The 19,069-nt window shown below is 38.8% G+C and overlaps 2 protein-coding genes across 5 annotated transcripts in view; one reads left to right on the top strand and one right to left on the bottom strand.

The window, feature by feature from the left end:
• Herc4 (HECT and RLD domain containing E3 ubiquitin protein ligase 4) overlaps positions 1–3,151 on the top strand; it is a 70,025-nt gene extending 66,874 nt beyond the window's left edge. For all 4 annotated transcript variants that reach the window (XM_055598909.1, XM_055598907.1, XM_055598908.1 and 1 more), the window contains 3 exons: positions 567–750; positions 1,318–1,420; positions 2,080–3,151. In XM_055598909.1, coding sequence (XP_055454884.1) covers positions 567–750; positions 1,318–1,420; positions 2,080–2,288 — 496 coding nt within the window. In that variant the 3' untranslated portion in view covers positions 2,289–3,151. The remainder of the gene's footprint in view (positions 1–566; positions 751–1,317; positions 1,421–2,079) is intronic.
• A 369-nt stretch (positions 3,152–3,520) lies between these two features.
• On the bottom strand, positions 3,521–13,762 carry Sirt1 (sirtuin 1). Its single transcript, XM_055598912.1, has 6 exons — positions 13,660–13,762; positions 13,026–13,173; positions 12,526–12,605; positions 10,593–10,779; positions 7,685–8,239; positions 3,521–5,513 (listed from the first exon to the last, which is right to left on the bottom strand). The coding sequence occupies exons 1-6, from the start codon at positions 13,690–13,692 to the stop codon at positions 5,185–5,187; spliced, it is 1,332 nt and encodes a 443-aa protein (XP_055454887.1). The 5' UTR covers positions 13,693–13,762; the 3' UTR covers positions 3,521–5,184.
• Between the last annotated feature and the right edge of the window lie 5,307 nt (positions 13,763–19,069).

A 19,069-nucleotide genomic window follows, 5' to 3' on the forward strand; every position in this document is an offset into this window, starting at 1 on the left:
GACCCTGTCTCAAAATAGTTCAGACACAAACAAAAAATAATATTTGAATGTTTAATGGGAAAGTAATACGCCTTTGCTTCTAAAATCCTCTGAGCAGGAGGAGGAGAGAGAGAAAGAGCCTGCTGTCAGGCTCTGTCTTACAGAGAGACTTTCAATCCTTTTCAGTTCCTTTGGTTTCAAGGAATCTAACAATATTTATATCCAAGAAATAGATATTAAGCATTCAAGATCATCTTTAAAAGGTTTTGTTTTTTGAGACAGGGTCTCTTCACATAGCCCTGGCTGTCCTGCCTCACTGTGTAGACCAGGATGGCCTGGAATTCTAAGCTCCATCTGTCTCTCCCTCCAGAGTGCTAGGGATAAAAGTACGTGCTACCACACCTGGTGGCTTGTTTGTTTTGTTTTTTATTTTTAATGGAAGAATAATTGGGTTTGGTTTAGTTTTCCCCATAATGACAATGTCCCTTTGAAGTCTACTCATTTTTCCAAGTTTAATTGAAAAGTAGCAAGAAGGAGCAAAATTTGTGCATGTGACCTGAACATCCGTGCCTTGCTTTTATTTCTAGGCAAGAGTTTGTTGATGCTTATGTGGACTACATATTCAATAAGTCAGTAGCATCTTTATTTGATGCTTTCCATGCTGGCTTTCATAAAGTGTGTGGGGGAAAAGTTCTTCTGCTTTTCCAGCCTAATGAATTACAAGCTATGGTCATTGGAAATACAAATTATGACTGGAAAGAACTGGAGAAGGTAAGGAAAAAAGTCTTGTCGGAATGGAAAGGCAAGACATGCCTTATTGGAAATGTAGCCCTTCTGCGTGTTGTTGCTCCTTGCTGTGCTTATGATAGACACTCCACTGCCCCTCATACCTGCAGTGCTCACTCTGGTGGTGATGATCAGGTGACTGGGAAAGTGCTATAGGCCCCTACCCAGATTGAACGGCTTTCCACCCAGTGCTTAATAAAGACTTGCGTTTCCCTGTTTTTCTAGCAAATCCAGTGTTAAGTTGGTCCCTAATATGGCTGGCCATGAGGGGATCACAAAAAGATTTCTAGGCCATCCCAGAAACAGACTACCACAGAACACTGTCAGTGTTGCCCCTAGCATTTTTGTTTAGTAAAATAAACTGTGATACAGTTCCATGTTGTTATTTTAATAAACCTTACACGTCTACTTACAAAGATGATAGGTCTATATTCCCTTTTCCTGGGAATCAGCTTTACATTGTAAAGTACCAGGATTGCAGTAGTTCCTGCTCTAAAACCATGATAGGTTTACGAAATCTTTAATGCTGATAAAAAGTTTTATTATTTTTAGAATACAGAATACAAAGGAGAGTATTGGGCAGAACATCCCACGATAAAAATTTTTTGGGAAGTGTTTCATGAATTGCCACTAGAAAAGAAGAAACAATTTCTGTGTAAGTATTTCTAACCAGCTCTATATTCTGTGAGAATCTAATTGTTAAAACTGAAATTTTAGCTCACTTTTTAGTTAAGACTTTTATTTACATGTATGTTGTTTCTATGCGAGTATAATGTATACAGGTGTCCTCAGAGGCCAGAAGAGGGTTTCAGATCCCCTGGAGGTGGTTGTGAGCAGTCACCATATGGATGTTGGGGACCTAACTAGGATCCTATATGCTACAGAACATGGCTTGATTTCTTTTCCTATTGTTTTTTATTTAAAAAAATCTTTGTAGGGTATTTTTCTTGAAGCTCTTCCCAGTCTTGGTAGTTCTAAGCCAGGATCTCAAGTTCAAGGTCTGCTTTTAACTACAGAGCTCAAGTGGACTAGAGAGTGTGCTAGAAACAGTTTAGCAGTGAAGCTCAACTCCCCAAGTTCAATATGGTAGGAGAGAACTTCAGAAACTTAACTGAGTTAACACACACACACACACACACAAAATTTAAGGCTAGCTTAACCAGTTCTCTAAACAATTCTTCCAAAAGGGACTTCAAAATGCTTTTTCAATACCATTGTTCATCAAGAATTTATTGAGCACTTCCTGTAAAAATAATTAATGCAAAGCTAGACTGTGGTCATAGACTGCATTGCCTAAATCATTTTTCTTGGCAGTATTTTTGACAGGTAGTGATCGCATCCCCATTCTTGGTATGAAGAGTCTGAAACTAGTCATCCAGTCGACAGGAGGCGGTGAGAACTATCTCCCGGTTTCCCATACCTGTTTTAACCTTCTAGATCTTCCAAAATATACAGAAAAAGAAACTCTACGATGTAAACTGATCCAAGCTATTGATCACAATGAAGGCTTCAGTTTAATATAACCTTGGAGTTCTGACTTTACTGTTTAGTGCAAGGCATCAAACCACTTTTTTCTTGTGGATTCAGCACAGTGAGAGTTATTTCTGTAATTCTTACTTGCAAATTGTTCACTACTGTATTAATGAAAGCCAAAAAATTAAAGAAAAATTGAGCAACTGTTAATGCTAAACTTACTGTACAGAACCATGGATTGTCCCCATCCTCATAAACATACAAGTATTGTGAATACATTAAAGTTTTACTAACAGGAATTTTAAGAGTTTGCATATTTCAGAAATTACCTGATATGTGGGTGCATGGAAATGTTGCTTAATATTTCTTCAATCACTGGGTAAAAAAAAAAATCTTTTAACTTTTGCCTGCCGATAGTCATTTGATTATTTTTCCATTTTGTAAATAAAAGTTTTGTAATAAAATAGTGACATTCAGATACCAGTATTTTCTGTTGTAATTAAACTGAGCTGAAATTTAAAAATTATGATTCATTCTGACTTGGAGATTTTAGAAGAGCATGGTGGAAACAATCTTTTTGCAACCAATGTCCATGCAGACCTAAATTACAAATACTTATTTAGCCTGCAGCTCTTCCTTTTTTGCTGAGATATGTTGGCCAGAAACAGAACTAGTGGCCAGTGTGAGAACTAATCACAAGTTAGAGCTTCAAAACTACTGACTAAAGTATTACATTTTCAGTGCTTTAGAAAAATCTTAAGTGGTTTTATGGTGCTGTCATCTTATGTTAATAAATTGTGAAACTGAGTTGATGTGGTACATGTGACTCTGCTAACTACAATGCAAATATTTATTTTTAAATTAAAAATGCCATGAAAAGCTTAAATAAAGACTTAATAGCTTAATATTTCAACTTCCATTGGTTCACTCTCGCATTCAAACTTAGGGAGTTGGTGTGTCTGTGTTTCATGGATGCAGGAGCCCTTGGAGGCGAGAAGCAGGTGTCAGAGTCACAGGCTGCCTAATGTGAGAACTAATCACTAAAACGGGGATCCCATCTAAATAGTTTAGCTTTGTCCATTTAGTACACACACACACTCTAGTGCTGTCATCCCACACTTGAGGTAGGCACAGGGTTACCGTCAGTTACTTTTTTTTTTCCTCTTAAAAAGTTGGTAAGAGGCATGCTGGTACCAGGTAACAAGTGTGATGAGATAATCAGGGTTAGAAGAACAAGCCTTATTGGGCTGGTACACTTTTAAACAATGGAAGTTAAGGGGGGGGGGGAGTCAAACGACAATTTTAATATAAGACTTTAAAACAAGATACAAGTATAAAACACTGCTTTTGTATTTCAAAAGTTGGAGGAAGATAATCCAGTCATTAAACAGTCTACAAAACATATGCCAGATTACATAAAAGTCTATGTACAATATAAAAAGAGCTGGAAACAGTCTTCACTGTAAAAATAATTTAAAACAAATTTTTCAATTTAAAATATTGTCTATAGCACAAACACATCATGCAAATGAAAAACTAAATATACTGCATTCTTTAGCCAAATAAATCCAGATTGAGAGATCTTTAGGTAGGGAAATGAGCCACTTAATTGTTTTCTCCTCTGGCAGTAACAGTCCTAACTGGGTATTTTCTGCATAAAGAACAGCTATATTTCAAACCCTTTTTTTAAAAATACTAAACCAACCAGCACATGAATAAATTTGGGGGTAATGGTCCAAAGAAACCTGTAAAATAAATACTTTTTTTTTTTTTTTTTTTTTTTTTGAGGTGTGAACTGTTTGAAAGGCTAAAAGCTTCTGCAGTTCAGAAAAAATGGATCTCTAGTTTTAAGGCAAGCTAAGCTTTTAAATAAATAAGGACTAGTTTCATTAACTATTGGATTTGTATTCATCTCCATAATACAGGCTAACACTTTGGGATACATTACACCAAATCCTCTCAACAGGAAACAATGTACTTTCTGGTTGAGTTACAGTTTATCTTATGACTTTGGAACTTTTAATTAAGAGGCATATTGCTTTCTTCATCAATGGAAAAACAGCAGTCCAAAATATTACACTCTCCCCAGTACCATTATTAGATTCAGAAAGAAAGGCTTTGCATATTCACATCTTGGCAGTTTAATACTTGTGGTGAAGATCTATGCAAGCTCTACCACAGTGATAGGTATTTAATTAAACAATGGCAAATATTCAAACTAAGGGGACCTATAGACAGGCACTATTGTTTCTAGAGCAACTGAAACATTTCCAAATCATTTATAAGGTTAATCTTAGGGGCCTGTTTGGACATTACCACATGTCTGCAGCAAGTACAAAAACCATCTTAAATAATAAATACACTTCAAATTCTGCACCAAATTGTGAGTGCCCCCCACATGCTGACTTCTTTCTCACAAGTCATCTGATTTTACAAAGTTAGCTGCCACAAGTTTTGGAAAATGCCAGTGTTTAAAAAGGTAACTGCTAAAAGTAAAAGTTCAGCAGAACAGAAATTCAGGATTTCAAAGTATTCACTGTTACAAACAAAAGTGTGAAATACCATTCTTTGGTCTAGATAAGCTGTTCCCTTTACATTAACATTCCAATGGCTTTTTGAAAACTTTAAAATGTTGACACTCAACTAGGCAAAAACAAAATTATATATACATATGGTTATATCATACAAATGAACCTTTAAAGGAAAACAAATTCAACTAACAGCTGATTAAAGATACCTAGTACCTTTAAAAATGTTAGTGTTGGATGTACAAGTACAGAAATGATGGAACTTTAAAAATCACCCAAGAGAAGACAACCTATTTTCCAGTCTATAAATATTACATCTGATTTCCTTGTTCAAGTTCACAAGTAAACATTCATTTTTGACATGCGAAGTTCCCAATGCTGGTGGAGCAATTCCTGTACCTGGACAACTGCAAAAGCGTTATGATTTATCTGATGGGTAGTTTACATCTGTTACTTCCTGCCTCGTGGCTATAGTTTCATTAACTACTACTTCAGCCCCTCCATCCGCTCCAAATCCTGATACTCCAGCACCTTCAGGTCTATCCGTATCATCTTCCAAGCCATTGTAGAACTCTTCAATTTCACTTTCATCTTCCATGGGTTCTTCTAAACTTGGACTCTGGCATGTGCCACTGTCACTGTTACTGCCACAGGAACTAGAGGACAAGACATCGTCTTCAGAGTCTGAGTATACCTCAGCGCCATGGAATATGTAACGATTTGGTGGTACAAACAGGTACTGGTTACCTGAAATACAGCAGTAAGAAGTAAACATCACTTGATTGTCTTGAGACCAGACTAAGACTCCCTGGAATCCTTAAGTACAGCTAACCTGAAAGGCTCACAAACTTTCTATTCTGTGGTTTTGTTGGCTTGTTACTGTTTGAGACAAATCTGCCTTGAACTCACCTGCTTAATTCTACCTCCTGAATGAAATTTATAGATACTGTAGATATATATTATAGGTAACCATGTCTTGCTTTACATGTTATCTTTCCAAATCTGACACTTCTATTGCTTGCACTTTTTTCAGAAAGAACAGACTATATACTTTTACCTAAAAGACTAAAACAGTGTATTAAGACTTCCAGGTCTGGTTTCCAGGGGCAAATGTAGCTATAAAGTCTCTTCCACTGTGTATGTTGAACAGAGTGTGAGTGTTGGGTGGATGGGAGGTTATGTTAATCAAATCACTTCTCTGCCATTTCCAAACATAAATGTTCCAATGTTTACCCGAAAAGAGGATAAAACTATTGCTTAACACGTTGGACTCTAGCTAGTCATGGTGACGCACACCTCTAATCCCAATACTTGGTAGACAGAGGTAGGTGAATCTCGAGTTCAGGGCCAGCCTGGTCTACAAATCCAGTTTCAGGACTGCTAGGCTACACACAGAAAATTCTCAAATTTGGTTCTGGGCTGGAGAGATGATTCAGTGGTTAAGAGCACAGGCTGTTCTTTCACAGGTTATAAGTTTAACTCCCAACACAAACAATGGAATGTGCTATCTGTCCTCTTCTGTACAGGCACACATGTAAATAGAGCACTCCATCACTTGGGGAGGCAGTGGATCTCTGAGTCTGAAGGGGGGCCAGAATTAATTAGGTTCTATTATCAACTTATTTTGTGTGGGGAGGGTTGTTTATTTTAAATGAAGTACTCTGCTTCAGCAATACTAAAACAATTTGTCACCTGTTTTTAAAATCACACAAACAAAAGTAAGTATGGATTTCTATCTCCAGAATTTACTATACTACCTTATAGGGAAAAAGGTCAAATTCTACTCAACTAAGATTTGTTTACTGGCAGATTGCTTGCCCATTATCCAAAGCCTTGAGTTTATACTCAGCATTACATAAACTAGGTATGGTGGCACATACTTGTAATCCTAGCACCGGGGAGATGGATGCAGGAAGTTTATCTTTGATTATCTAAAATATTCTTCACTGGTCTGTGATGGCTCATGGCTTCTTATCTAAAATATTCTTCACTGGTCTGTGACGGTTCATGACACAATCCTAGCACTCAAGAGGGAGGGACCAACGCCAGGTAACTGTTAAGAGAAACTGCAAATTTTATAATTTCAAACTGGGCATCTTTAATCCCAGCACTTAAGAGGCAGAGGCAGGCCAATTTCTATCAGTTCCAGGCTAGTTTGGTCTACAAAGCAAGTTCAGAACAGTTACACAGAGAAACCCTGTCTCGAAAAAACAAAACAAAAATTATGTAAGTCTGCTGGGAGTTTTATTTATATAGGGGATAGAAATAGATTGTTATATTACAGTGCACTGCTGTTGTCTAGATTGCTATGGTTTGGATTCTTACCAAGGATCAAAGCTACACACATTTCAAGGCCAGCTTACTCTCCAAATGTGAGGCTCTATATAAACCCCAAAGTCGGTTCCTACAAAGTATGGTAGCGGTTGTACCATAGAATTTAAGCAGACTATAACACCTACATTAACAGTTGATAGCACAAAATAAAATAAGATAGACATCTAGTAGAAAAGAACCCTGTTTTCCAGACCTTAAAGCCAGCCTAGAATTTTACCTGGCAAACCTTCTAAGCCATCATACATGAGTTTTCCCACCCTGCCAGAACAGTGTCAGCTGTGTATGTAAACTGACCCAGTAAACATTCTTCTCAGTCATTTGCTGGGGAGGTAGGCAAACAGTTTACCTTGTTAAATCATTCCTGCTACTTTAAACAGCACTAGCTACTTGAAGCCCTGGGTTTAATCAATACATAGTACTTCCTGCAAAAAAAAAAAAAACCACATCACCCAGACTTTCTCTACCTTCTTACACACAAACACACAGCACTGTCTTGACAACTAATGTCAAAAGTTACTGACAATGGGAGTCATCGTTCTTCCACAATACTCTGAAACTGGTTTTCAACAAAAAGCATTCCTTACCATCAAGCCGCTTACTAATCTGCTCCTTTGCAAGTCTGTTGGGCCAGCATTTTCTTACTGTTTCTGCAACTGAAGTTCTTTCATTTTTGTCTCCTGTACTAGAACCAACAGCCTTGAAATCTGGATTTTCCACATTAATGCTCTCAACATTCTTACAAGTCTGTACTTCTTGTGATTTTTCTCCCATGCAACCTTTTGCTTCAGATACTTCTAAATCATCAGCTTTGTTCTTTGTTGCTTTGTCTACAAGTGTAGCAGTCACAGAAGAATCTTGTGGTACAGTTCTTCCAGGTGAACTTGAGTCTTCCGAAATATGAAGAGGTGTTGGTGGCAATTCTGATAAATGAACCAATTCCTTTTGTGTTCGTGGAGGTTTTTCGGTAATTTCTAAAAGCTTTACAGGGTTACAACAAAGTTTGGCATATTCGCCACCTAACCTATGACACAACTCATTTATTATAACATCGCAGTCTCCAAGAAGCTCTACATCAAAATGCAGATGAGGCAAAGGTTCCCTATTTATTAATATTTGAGGCACTTCATGGGGTATGGAACCTAAAACAGTGAAAAAGGAAGAGAAAGCATGAAAACAGATGTATAGGGTGGGACTGGTGTCATACCACTTTAATTCCAGCACCAGGATCTCTGGGAGTTCAAGGGAAGCAGCCAGAACATAACAGCAACAAAGGTAGGGGAGGCATACAAATCTATTTTGTACTCATTTACAATTTCCAAAACCAATTTCCTCTAAATAACAAGCAATACATGTTTCTCCCACCGAGGTTGTCCCTTATTCTGTGGCCCTAAACTCATGACAATCCTGTCCGGCCTCAGAAGAGCTGAGATCCCAGGTGTTGCAGTTCAGAAAGCATACTTTAAAACCCCAAACATCCTTTGAATTAGCTTTAAAAAATAAAAATCTAGCTGATGTTGGAGGCTCATGCCTTTAATCCCAGCACTTGTTAAGCAGAGGCAGGCAGATGCTTGTGAATCTGAGGACATCCTAGTCTACAGAGTTCCAAGACAGCCAGTATTTACAAGGCTAAGTCTCTTGTCCTCTTGATCACACGTATCTGAAATGTCTCAGTTCTCCTTAGCTGCTTCACACAGTGGAGGTGTCAATAGAAACATGAAAAAAGAAATTCAGGGGGTAGAGAGAAGGCTCAGCCATAAGAGTAATTACTGTCTGCTCTTCCAGAGGTCCTGAGTTCAATCTCCAGCAACCACATGGTGGCTCACAACCATCTATATACTGGGACCTGTTGCCCTCTTCTGGTGTGCAAGCATACATGCAGACAGAACACTCATATATAAAAATAAATCTTTAAGAAAAAAAAAATGTAGCCAGGTTAACCAAAACCAAACTTTTGTTTTAAGGGGTGAGGCCATAACGGCACACGCCTTTTGTCCCATTACTCAGAAAACAGGGCCAAAGAGTTACACTGTAAGTATAAGACCCTATCTCAAACAGACCTTGGACATTGGTTGGTTTGGGAGGGAAAGGGTGTTGTAGATAAGGTCTCACTACCTTGGCTGTCCTGGAACTCAGTATGTAGGCCAGGCTGCCCTCGAAATGAGAGCCACCTGCTGGAATTATGTTGGCTGCTATATCAAACTTCTGGACATAAGCAAATGTCCTCTCGAAACTACAACCATTATGGAAAAGATTCATCTGTCCCGGGGTGGCCTCAAATTTTGCTTATGTAGCAGAAGCATTGTTGAAACTCCTGAGCCTCCTGCCTTCACCCCACCACCACATGGCTTACTACAAACAGGTGTATGTCACCATTCCTGGCTACCAAAGATTAGCTGCGAGTAGCATATGCCTTTTATCCCAGCACCGAGGAGACCAGAACAGGCAACACTCTCTCTCTCTCTCTCTCTCTCTCTCTCCCTCTCTCTGTGGGGCCAGCCTAGTCTGCAGAGAAGTCCCAGACCCAAACTACACTGAGATCTTGTTCTCAAGTGGAGTGTGGCCTGGCAGTGGTGGCATACACCTTTGATCGCAGCATGAAGCAGAGGCAGTCAGATCTTAGGAGTTCTGTAGTTCCTCCAGGACAGCTAGGGCTACGCAGGGAAAACTTGTCTCAAAAAACATATTTGAGGTTAGGTGTTCTATGCCTACAATATAAGTACTTGGTGATCCCTTGGCCAAACAGTGTGCTATAACCCTATAAACTGGAGATAAACTTAGGCGCTGACATGTGGGTGCTGGGGAACTCATCCTGGGTCTCCAAGAACAGTGCTCTTCACTGCTGATTGATCCATCTCTCTAGCACATACCCCTACACACACATACTTCCATCACATATGAGCACATAAAACCGCTAACAAGCTTTCTGATCACACGAAAGCTACTATACATTGAACTCCATAGTCTAGTGGTTCTCAACCTGTGGGTCATGATCTCTTTGAATGATCCTCACAGAGGTCACCTAAAGCCATCAGAAAATACAGATATTTACAATTCATAACTAGCAAAATCACAGTTATGAAGTAGCAACAAAAAATATGTTATGGTTGGAAGGTCATAACATGAATTGTATTAAAGGGTTTCAGCATTAGAAGGTTGAAAACCACTGTTCTAGGGGGTCTAACATTCTTGTCTGGTAAAGTGGGCACACAGACATACATGCAAGCAAAACACCCTCACACATTAGAGACTATACAGGGAATTAATTGAAAGTAACCTCTGCAACTTTAAATACACACCACTAAAAAGTATGAGTCAAACAGTTTTGCTTTGATTTTATATAAACTACAACTAAAATTTGATATTGCGTCTATCTTCACAGCCCTATTCCCATAAAGTGACATAAAATGTAACTTTAAGACCTTAGAGCTTAGGCCTTCAACTAAATAAAAACGAAATAAAAATTGCCTCTGTCCTGCTAAACCATCAACTTACTTGGAATCAGTGCTACTGGTCTTACTTTCAGAGAAGACCCAATAACAATGAGGAGGTCAACTTCATCTTTGTCATACTTCATGGCTCTATGAAACTGTTCTGGTAAATTTTCACCAAAGAAAACAATCTCTGGCTTCATGATAGCAAGTGGCTCATCAGCTGGGCACCTTGGACACCGAGGAACTACCTACAGAAAATGTGAAAGTGAAGAGAGCCCAAGTTAGAAGTCAACATTCCCAGAAAAAGCTGTATAGAAGTATATTTGATAGTGTCTACTGTGGAGCCAGGGTGATGGCTCAGCAGGTGAAGGAAATTTTCACCAAGCCTGACAACCAAATTCAACTCCCAGAACCCACATAGTAGAAGCAGAGAACTCACTCCCAACATTGATGTTCTGACCTCCACACCCTGATCTTTTAGGCTCTGCCTTCTCACATAGATCATATCATATACCTACCTGGGCATACACAAAATACTAAATATGCAAAAGAGCATCAGGGAAAAAAAAAGCAAACAAACCAAAAAAAAAAAAAAAAAAAAAACTTGGGCTTTTAAAAATGTTTGTGAAAATGACTCCATTTTGTAGAGGGAATCCAGAACATGGCTACTCTGGCTGGAATACAGACACGCCCTTAGTACACACCTCTAATCCCAAACAACAAGGAAGTTTGCAGAAGAAGCACCAGTTTGAAAGAGATGTCTAACTGAAAGGCAGACAACATGACTTCGACAAAATAGGACATGACCAACTCTTACAAGAAAGAGAGAAGGCTTAAGAAGAGTCGGGGGAGAGGGTAGGCAGAGGAAGCAGTTTTACCAGGACAGTTTAACAGAGATGAGATGTAGAGAGAATAAGCTAAACATAGGTGAAGACAGATGAGCCAGAGAAAAAGGAGCCAGAGTATTAGAATAGATTGCTATACTGAGGCCAAGAGAGCAAAAAGTCAGCTGAGAGAAACCAAATTGAATTTGTCAGCCATGAGAGGAGTTTGAGCCAGAACAACTGAGTTGAACCTGCTAGAGTTCAGAAAGACTTAGAAAAGGTGAGGTTATTAAGTAATAAGTCTCAAAGGCTGAAAATATTCTAGGCCTAGGTTAGACTGTACAAAGGCTAGAAACTTCCAGAACTAGACCTAGGTTAGGAGGAGGCAATAAGCCTCCAAGACAAAAAATCAGGCAAAAGTCGCTTCAACACCATTTTCCTGGTTATACATGATAATGCAGCTAAACATACAGGACATTTTTCTGGATGTGTGTTACTATATTTTCCTTTAGTAAATACTTCACTGTCATTTTGGAAATGTTTAAATCTTTCAACTGATGTAAGAAATTCTGACTCCAGATCTAACCAAAACTGAAAAAGCATGGAAGCAGAGGTATTTCCCTGCAACTTGTGCCCTGGCCTCCTGTTTAGACTTAGTCAGAAGGTACTTAGGAGGTATCAAGGAGGACTTTTAAGTTTGAGAAAGGGTCTCATGTAATGAGAGCTGGCCTCAAACTTGTTTGTAGGTGAGCATGACCTTCAGCTTCTTCTCCATCATCCCAAATGCTGGGATTACAAGCATGTGCAACACACACCAGATTTATTGGTGCTGGAGCGCAAACCTGAGACTCTGAATGCTAAGCAGCCATTCAACCAACTGTGCAACATTCCAACTTTTTTTTTTTTTTTTAATGAGACTTCCTATCCAACTCAGGTTAGCCTGCCTTCACAATCCCCCTGCCTCAGCCAATTTAGTGTGCTCTAACATCAGCCTGCAGGGATTTCCTACTTAAAGTAGAAAGAAAAAAAAAAAAAAAACTTATTCACACTAGAATTTCCAGCACTCTAAACACATACAGCTCAGAAAGGGGAAAAAAAATACGAACATAATGAACATAGAAGCAACAAAAAGCAAACTTACACAACTTCTGAAACGAGAAAAGGAATTACCTGATTAAAAATATCTCCGCGAACAGCTTCACAATCAACTTTGTATTTACAAATCAAGCATGATGCTGTTGCAAATGAACCTAAAACAACCAAAATGTAAGTGCTTAATTGAAGGGATATTTGTGGCTTTAACCTGAGTTCTCATGAAGTCTTGTAAAGAATGTAATACGTGATATAGTTTATATATGTATTCTTATCATTTAAAGCTACTATTTGCAATAAAATAACTCTGCAAGTGCTAAAACTCTGCAAATGGAAATTTCCAATTGAGTTACCTTAGCACAGGTGTGTCCTATGTAATCAAGGCAGACCATGAACTTACTATCAAAGTATACACACCAACACAGCTAAGGCCTTCTTTATTTTCCTGTACTTCTCAGTTTTGTACACTCTATTATCAAACTACTGCTTAATCTAGTTACGAGATAGCAGCTTCTTCCCAAGCCTGATGTTCATATTAAACTAAGCACCTCCAGAAAGCCATCGTGACATTTACTAACCATGACACTGAATGATCCTTTGGATTCCTGCAACCTGCTCCAAGGTATCTATATTTTGAGTATAGTTTCGAAGTAGTTTTCCTTCCTTATCTGACAAAGCTATGAATCTGTGACACAGAGATGGCTGGAACTGTCCGGGATATATTTCCTACATAATGTAAAAGGCAGAAAAGTTTACATTAATGAAATAAGCATAACAGATACCATGCTTACATTTACTCAAAAAGGTACAAATGATAACCCCCATAATATGTACTTTAACAAGCAAAATATATAAGCATTTTAAAGCATCTAGACGGATGGCACAGCTAGAAAGACTTGTTACTGTATGAAAACTCAGCATTAGTGAACTTGCCCCTTGAAGAACAAGATCAGGTGATACATAAACACATCTTAATGAACACTTATGTAAGTCAGAACAAACACATACCTTAGGTACATCTACATTATGTTGGCTGTAAATTCAGGTTTTTCTTTAAGGAAAAGGGGGAAACTTAACATTGAAGTTACAGGTATCAAAGGGAGGGGGCTCCACAACTGAAAAGCATTGTCATGTAGCATTTAAAACTGTCTGTGTTCACCGTTCATAACCATCAACCTGCCGGGAGTTAAAGCTGAAGTTTTAATTCCTTACCAAAATTGCTTTCCTTCCACTGCACAGGCACATACTGGTATAGAACAGAGTTGCTCATGAATGCTGAGTTGCTGGATTTTGTGTGTGTGTTTTTTCCCCCCAAATAATGCTTCAATGCTGTTTCTTCTTTAAAAACAAAGAATTCAGATATACACATGGCAAAAAGATCAGAAAAAAATTATCAATTTTGGTCCTCCCAACTTTTTAAATATATACATTTATTTTTATGTGCATTGATATTTTGCCTGCATGTATGTCTGTGTGAGGTTGTCAGATCCCTCTGGAACTAGAGTTACAGATAGTTGCGAGCTGCCATGTGGGTGCTGGGAATTGAAACTGGGTCCTCTGGAAGAGCCAGTGTTCCTGACTGCTATCTCCAGCTCCTGGGTCCTCCCAACTTTTGACAGTGTTTTTATTCACTTTCATTTAGCAAGTGACTATGGCAAAAGGAAGTTTCTTCTTTTTTTTCTTTAAAGTAGCTTATACACTCTACTTCCTTATAGTCTCTATCTAACCCATCATATTGCTAGAAAAAAACTAAATATAACCATATATCCATCAATATGGAAACTGGTTATATAGTAAGGTACATCCATACAGGGGAATATTCAGCCATTGAGAGAATGGGCTTTCATTGAAGCACTGACCTGAAAAGTAGTCCATGACAACAAGAAAAAAGCAAGTTAGTCACCAGGGTGTAATTTCTTTGGTTTTATTGAGCAAAACAACAAATTATGTGCACATATGGATGTTCTGTCTGCATAAACATATGGGGAAAACTGTATAAACAGGGCTGCAAAACTTAACTCTGTAAGATTAAAGAACTTTACTTTTATTTAGTAACTCCCAAGTTTTTCCACTCAGTAACTGCTTTAATTTAATCCTTTTTTGTTTATTTTGTTGCTGTTTGTTTTGAGACAAGGTCTGTCTCTACCTAGGACTGGCTGTCATGCAACTTACTATGTAGACCAGATTGAGATCCACTTGCCTCTGCCTCCTGAGTGCACCACTATGCCCAGAAATAAACTACTTCTATGAAAAATTGTGTGGTGGGCCATTATTTAAAGAATTCAAGATTTTTTGGTTTTCATTCCAATGTACACAGAAAACACTCATGAGGCTGAGTGGCGGCACATACATGTAATCCCATCACACAACATCAAACTAAGGAATAGCTAGAAATACAAAATTCTAAAAACTTTTAACAAAAACCTTTTCTTATACAGACTGAATCTAAAAATTCTGCTGCAAATCAAATAGATTTGGGGTTTAAAGATACAGGTTAATTCCTCCGAATCAAAATTCTCAAATCTTAAAAAGACATATCTTTTATCTCAGATCTGAATACCCTGAAGCCTTTTAAGAAACCAACCATGAGTGTTGGGCAAGTCTACTGAGATCAAAAGTTTAGAATATATTTTTTTGAAACTAATACTCTGCTGGGTGTTGGTGGTTGACACCTTTAATCCCAGCACTAGGAGGTAGAGGCAGGCAGATCTCAGAGTTTAAAGCTAACCTTGTCTACAAATTGTGTTCCTGGACAGCCAAGGTATAGAAAGACACCTGTCTTGACAAAACAAAACAAAACAAAAACCAAACAAACCAGAAAAAAAAAAAAAAAAAAAAAACAACAACCAAAGACAAAAGCTTCCACAGAAATAGGCTTCTCCTCCAGCGATGCTTTTGAAATTCCTCTAAGTCTCACTCTAGCAGAATAAAACAAAGACTCTAAAAGGCAGCCCCTAAAAACTAAAAAGATTTGCCCAATTTTCGAGTTGTAGAACAGAGGAAGACAGCTGAGTTTGGTAGAAACAACCATTTCTATGAAGAAACGGCTGGTGCCAGCTGCAGTGATACAGCTCTTGCCCAGCATGTGGGTTGGGAGGCACAAGAGCTCAATTCCTAGCAGCACACAAAAAAGTGAAAGACTGGAGAAATGGGTCAGTGGGTAAGCATTTGGACTACAAGCCTGAGGACTAGCCCTGTAATTCCTATATGCAGGAGGCAGAAACGAGACTCCAGCTGAATGGTCCAGCAGGAAAAGCCTGCCTCCACACATAAGGTGGAGAGAGCAATGGATAGAATAACCAAAGTCAACTTCTAACCACCATTTGTGACACACGCACATGTACCTGCTAACTGCATACACATCACACATATATGCCTATAAAGGGGAAAATGTGAAACAAAAATTCCAGTAAGAACCCTTCTCATTTTATTCATTAAACTCATTTTGCCAGCTACCTCATGGAGGATCTTTAACAAAACACATTTTCTACATAGGGTTACAACAGTGAATGTCTTAGGATTTATGTATAGGCTATACACTTTGTCATATGGTCTCATTTAGCAAAAGCAGTCAAAGGGACACAGCTGTCACTGAAATGACTTAAGAACAGTACAGTAGAATTTAATAATGTTCATGTGGGCTAGAGAGATGGCTCAGAAGTTAAGAGCACTAGCTGCTCTTCCAGAGGTCCTAAGTTCCCCAATTCCCAGCATCCACATGATGGCTCACAAAATAAAAAAATAAATTACATACACACATAGTGTTCATGTGACAGTTCCCAGTCATTAATTCTCAGCTAATGGGGTGGGGCACAACTGGGAAGAAGCTGATGAGCAGACATATCTGAGAAAGGATGATGTTTAGATGATCTACTCTACAGCAGACCCTACAGGGTCTGAATGTAAGAGTAGAAATAATATGTCAAGTAATGGATGTTAGTAACAATATTGCCATCCTATAACGTATATACAGCAACATAATGTATACCATAAACATACACACATGTCCACTTAAATAACTTCATAGTTCAGTCACCCATATGTGGAATTATACATTGTGGATTATACATATGTGGATTTCATCACATCAGAAAAGGAGCAAGCTTTTTTTCATAGTACGCCAATACAGAATTTTAATTGGTGAAGCTATAAACTAATCCCTACTGAACTTTGAATGCAAAACCCACACACTTATTACACATTATATAATGCTGTAGCACATATTATACATACTTGCTATGTTATACATGTTTTAGATGGGTAAGAATGAATTAAAAACAGGGTCTCCAGGGACTGTCTCTGACATGAACTCAATGGCTGGCTCTTTGACTTCCCCCTTCCCCCTGTGGGAGGAGCAGCCTTGCTAGGCCACAGAGGACATTGCAGCCAGTCCTGATGAGACCTGATAAGCTAGGGTCAGATGGAAGGGGAGGAGGACCTCCCCTATCAGTGGACTTAGGGGCAAGGAGGAGATGAGGGAGGGTGGGACTCGGAGGGAATGAAGGAGGGGGCTACAGTTGGGATACAAAGTAAATAAACTGTAATTAGTATAAAAAATAAAAGCCTAATTTTAAAAAAGTCCCGAGAAAAAAAAGCAGCGTCTCATTATGTAGCCCTAGTTGGTCTGGAACCCAAAGATCCACTTGCCTCTCTACCAGGGTACTAAGATTAAAGACCTGCACTACTATACCTAGTCCTTGGATTTTTTTAATATTAAAAAATTATATATGAATGTTTTGCCTAAAGGTAATATGTATATGTACCACATGCTTGCCTTGGTGCCCAAAGATGTCAGAAAGGGGTATTATTCCCCCTACAGAACTGGAGTCATAGATGGTAGTACGCCACCATTTGTGGCAGGAACTGAAACCAGATCCTCTGTGCAAGAACAACTACTGAACCACCTCTCCAGGTCCCACTTTAAAGCTTTTAATTATATGTATGTCTGATGTCTGCGGTTGGGGGTATGAGTGAGTGCAGGTGCAATGGAGGTGGAGGCCTGAGGGCCAGCAGCATGGGCTTGTACTAGGACTGGTGATTAACAGTCAGTTATAGGGTCTGGGACATAGATGCTAGAAACTGACCTCTGAAATCTACAAGAAGCAGTATACACTCATAAGCACCAGTTCCTCTCTCTAGCCTTTGTTGTCTGAGCTGACTACGAAGGCTTTTTCCAGATTTCCTTCCCATCCATGCTTGTTATGTGATACAGAGAAAAGAGGAGTTTTCCGATGGAGCTTTTAGAATCTATGTATAGATTATCTTCCATAAACTAAGGGCACTTTAATTCCCCCATTTATATCTTTTTATTTATTGAAGGCTAAGTTTTATGCCTCCAGCCTGTACCATAAGCAAAATTAAAACTTAAAAACAGAAACACACATTAGCATGTGTCCATTGCTGGGGGCATAACCCAGGGCCTTTGCTAAATAAATAAATAAATAAATAAATAAATAAATGAAATAAATGAAATAAAATAAAATAAAAAAGGGCAGCTCTACCACTGTGTACTATCTCAACTCATGAGATCCTTCCTTCTGTCTCCACCTCCTGAACCCTGATTTAGGCATGCACCACCATTAGGCTTGTTACACATTATTGGAGAGCATCTTCATGCTGGGCTTACTGGAATTCCAGACTATAATCCTTGGAAGAGGAACAAAATGCTTGTCTATACACATATAAGTAAATGTAATTTCAAAAATTTATGGATACCTTAATTTTAAGTATGTATCTGCAGTTGACAATCCTGGTAAGAGGATTGCCAGAACTAGTCATGTACTTTTCTAACTCACAATATAAATTTACAAGAAGTCTTGGGGACGCTAACAGAGACTCACTAAGCAGCTCTGCTGTGTAAGCTAGGAAAGTAACTTAGTTACCTGCTGCCTGTCTAAATCTGTGTCTACTAACCAACCCAAACATTAGTGTCCTGCACCCATCAAGAAATCTTAGCCAGAAGCAGTGGCACATGCCTCCAGCACTGGGAGAGGCAGAGGCAGACGGATCTTTGTGAGTTTAAGGTAGTCAGGGCTACACTAGAGAAACTGTCTCAAAAAACAAGAACAACTTTGGCTACTATCTCACTGTTCTTTCAAACAGTGTAACAGTGCTGCGCCACTAGTTCAATAGTACATTGTAGCTGCAATGTGTGATCATTCCTCTAATCCCAGTACTGAGGATGGGGAGGCAAGAATTAGAGCATTCCCTTACAATTCTGTAAATATACCATTTGCAGATAACCTTCACAATCCATCTTGGGGCTTACAAGATGCGAGGTAATCAGCCAGTAAAAGTCTGCTGCCAAACCTGCTGACCTGAGGTCAATCCCAGGAACTCATATGTGTAATGTGGGAGCCCAACTCCCTAAAGTTGTCCTGTCACATCCACAGGTGCATATGCACCGTTCACTACCCCACCCCTCCAGAGATGAAACTTTTTAAGACCCTATTTACTTTCTGGATTCTGTAAGACATCTAATACAGAAGAGCCTTTCAAATGTATTTCCATGTTCCATTAATAATGCACTACCACCAGATATGGTGCCTCTTGCCAATAATCCTAGCAGATGGAGTTCAAGGCTGGAGGATCACCAGGCTCAAAAGCTATCCACAGCTAAGCA

Source organism: Psammomys obesus, unplaced genomic scaffold, assembly GCF_907164565.1.
Source record: "Psammomys obesus unplaced genomic scaffold, mPsaObe1.curated_primary_1811, whole genome shotgun sequence".
In the NCBI taxonomy this organism is placed as follows: domain Eukaryota; kingdom Metazoa; phylum Chordata; class Mammalia; order Rodentia; family Muridae; genus Psammomys; species Psammomys obesus.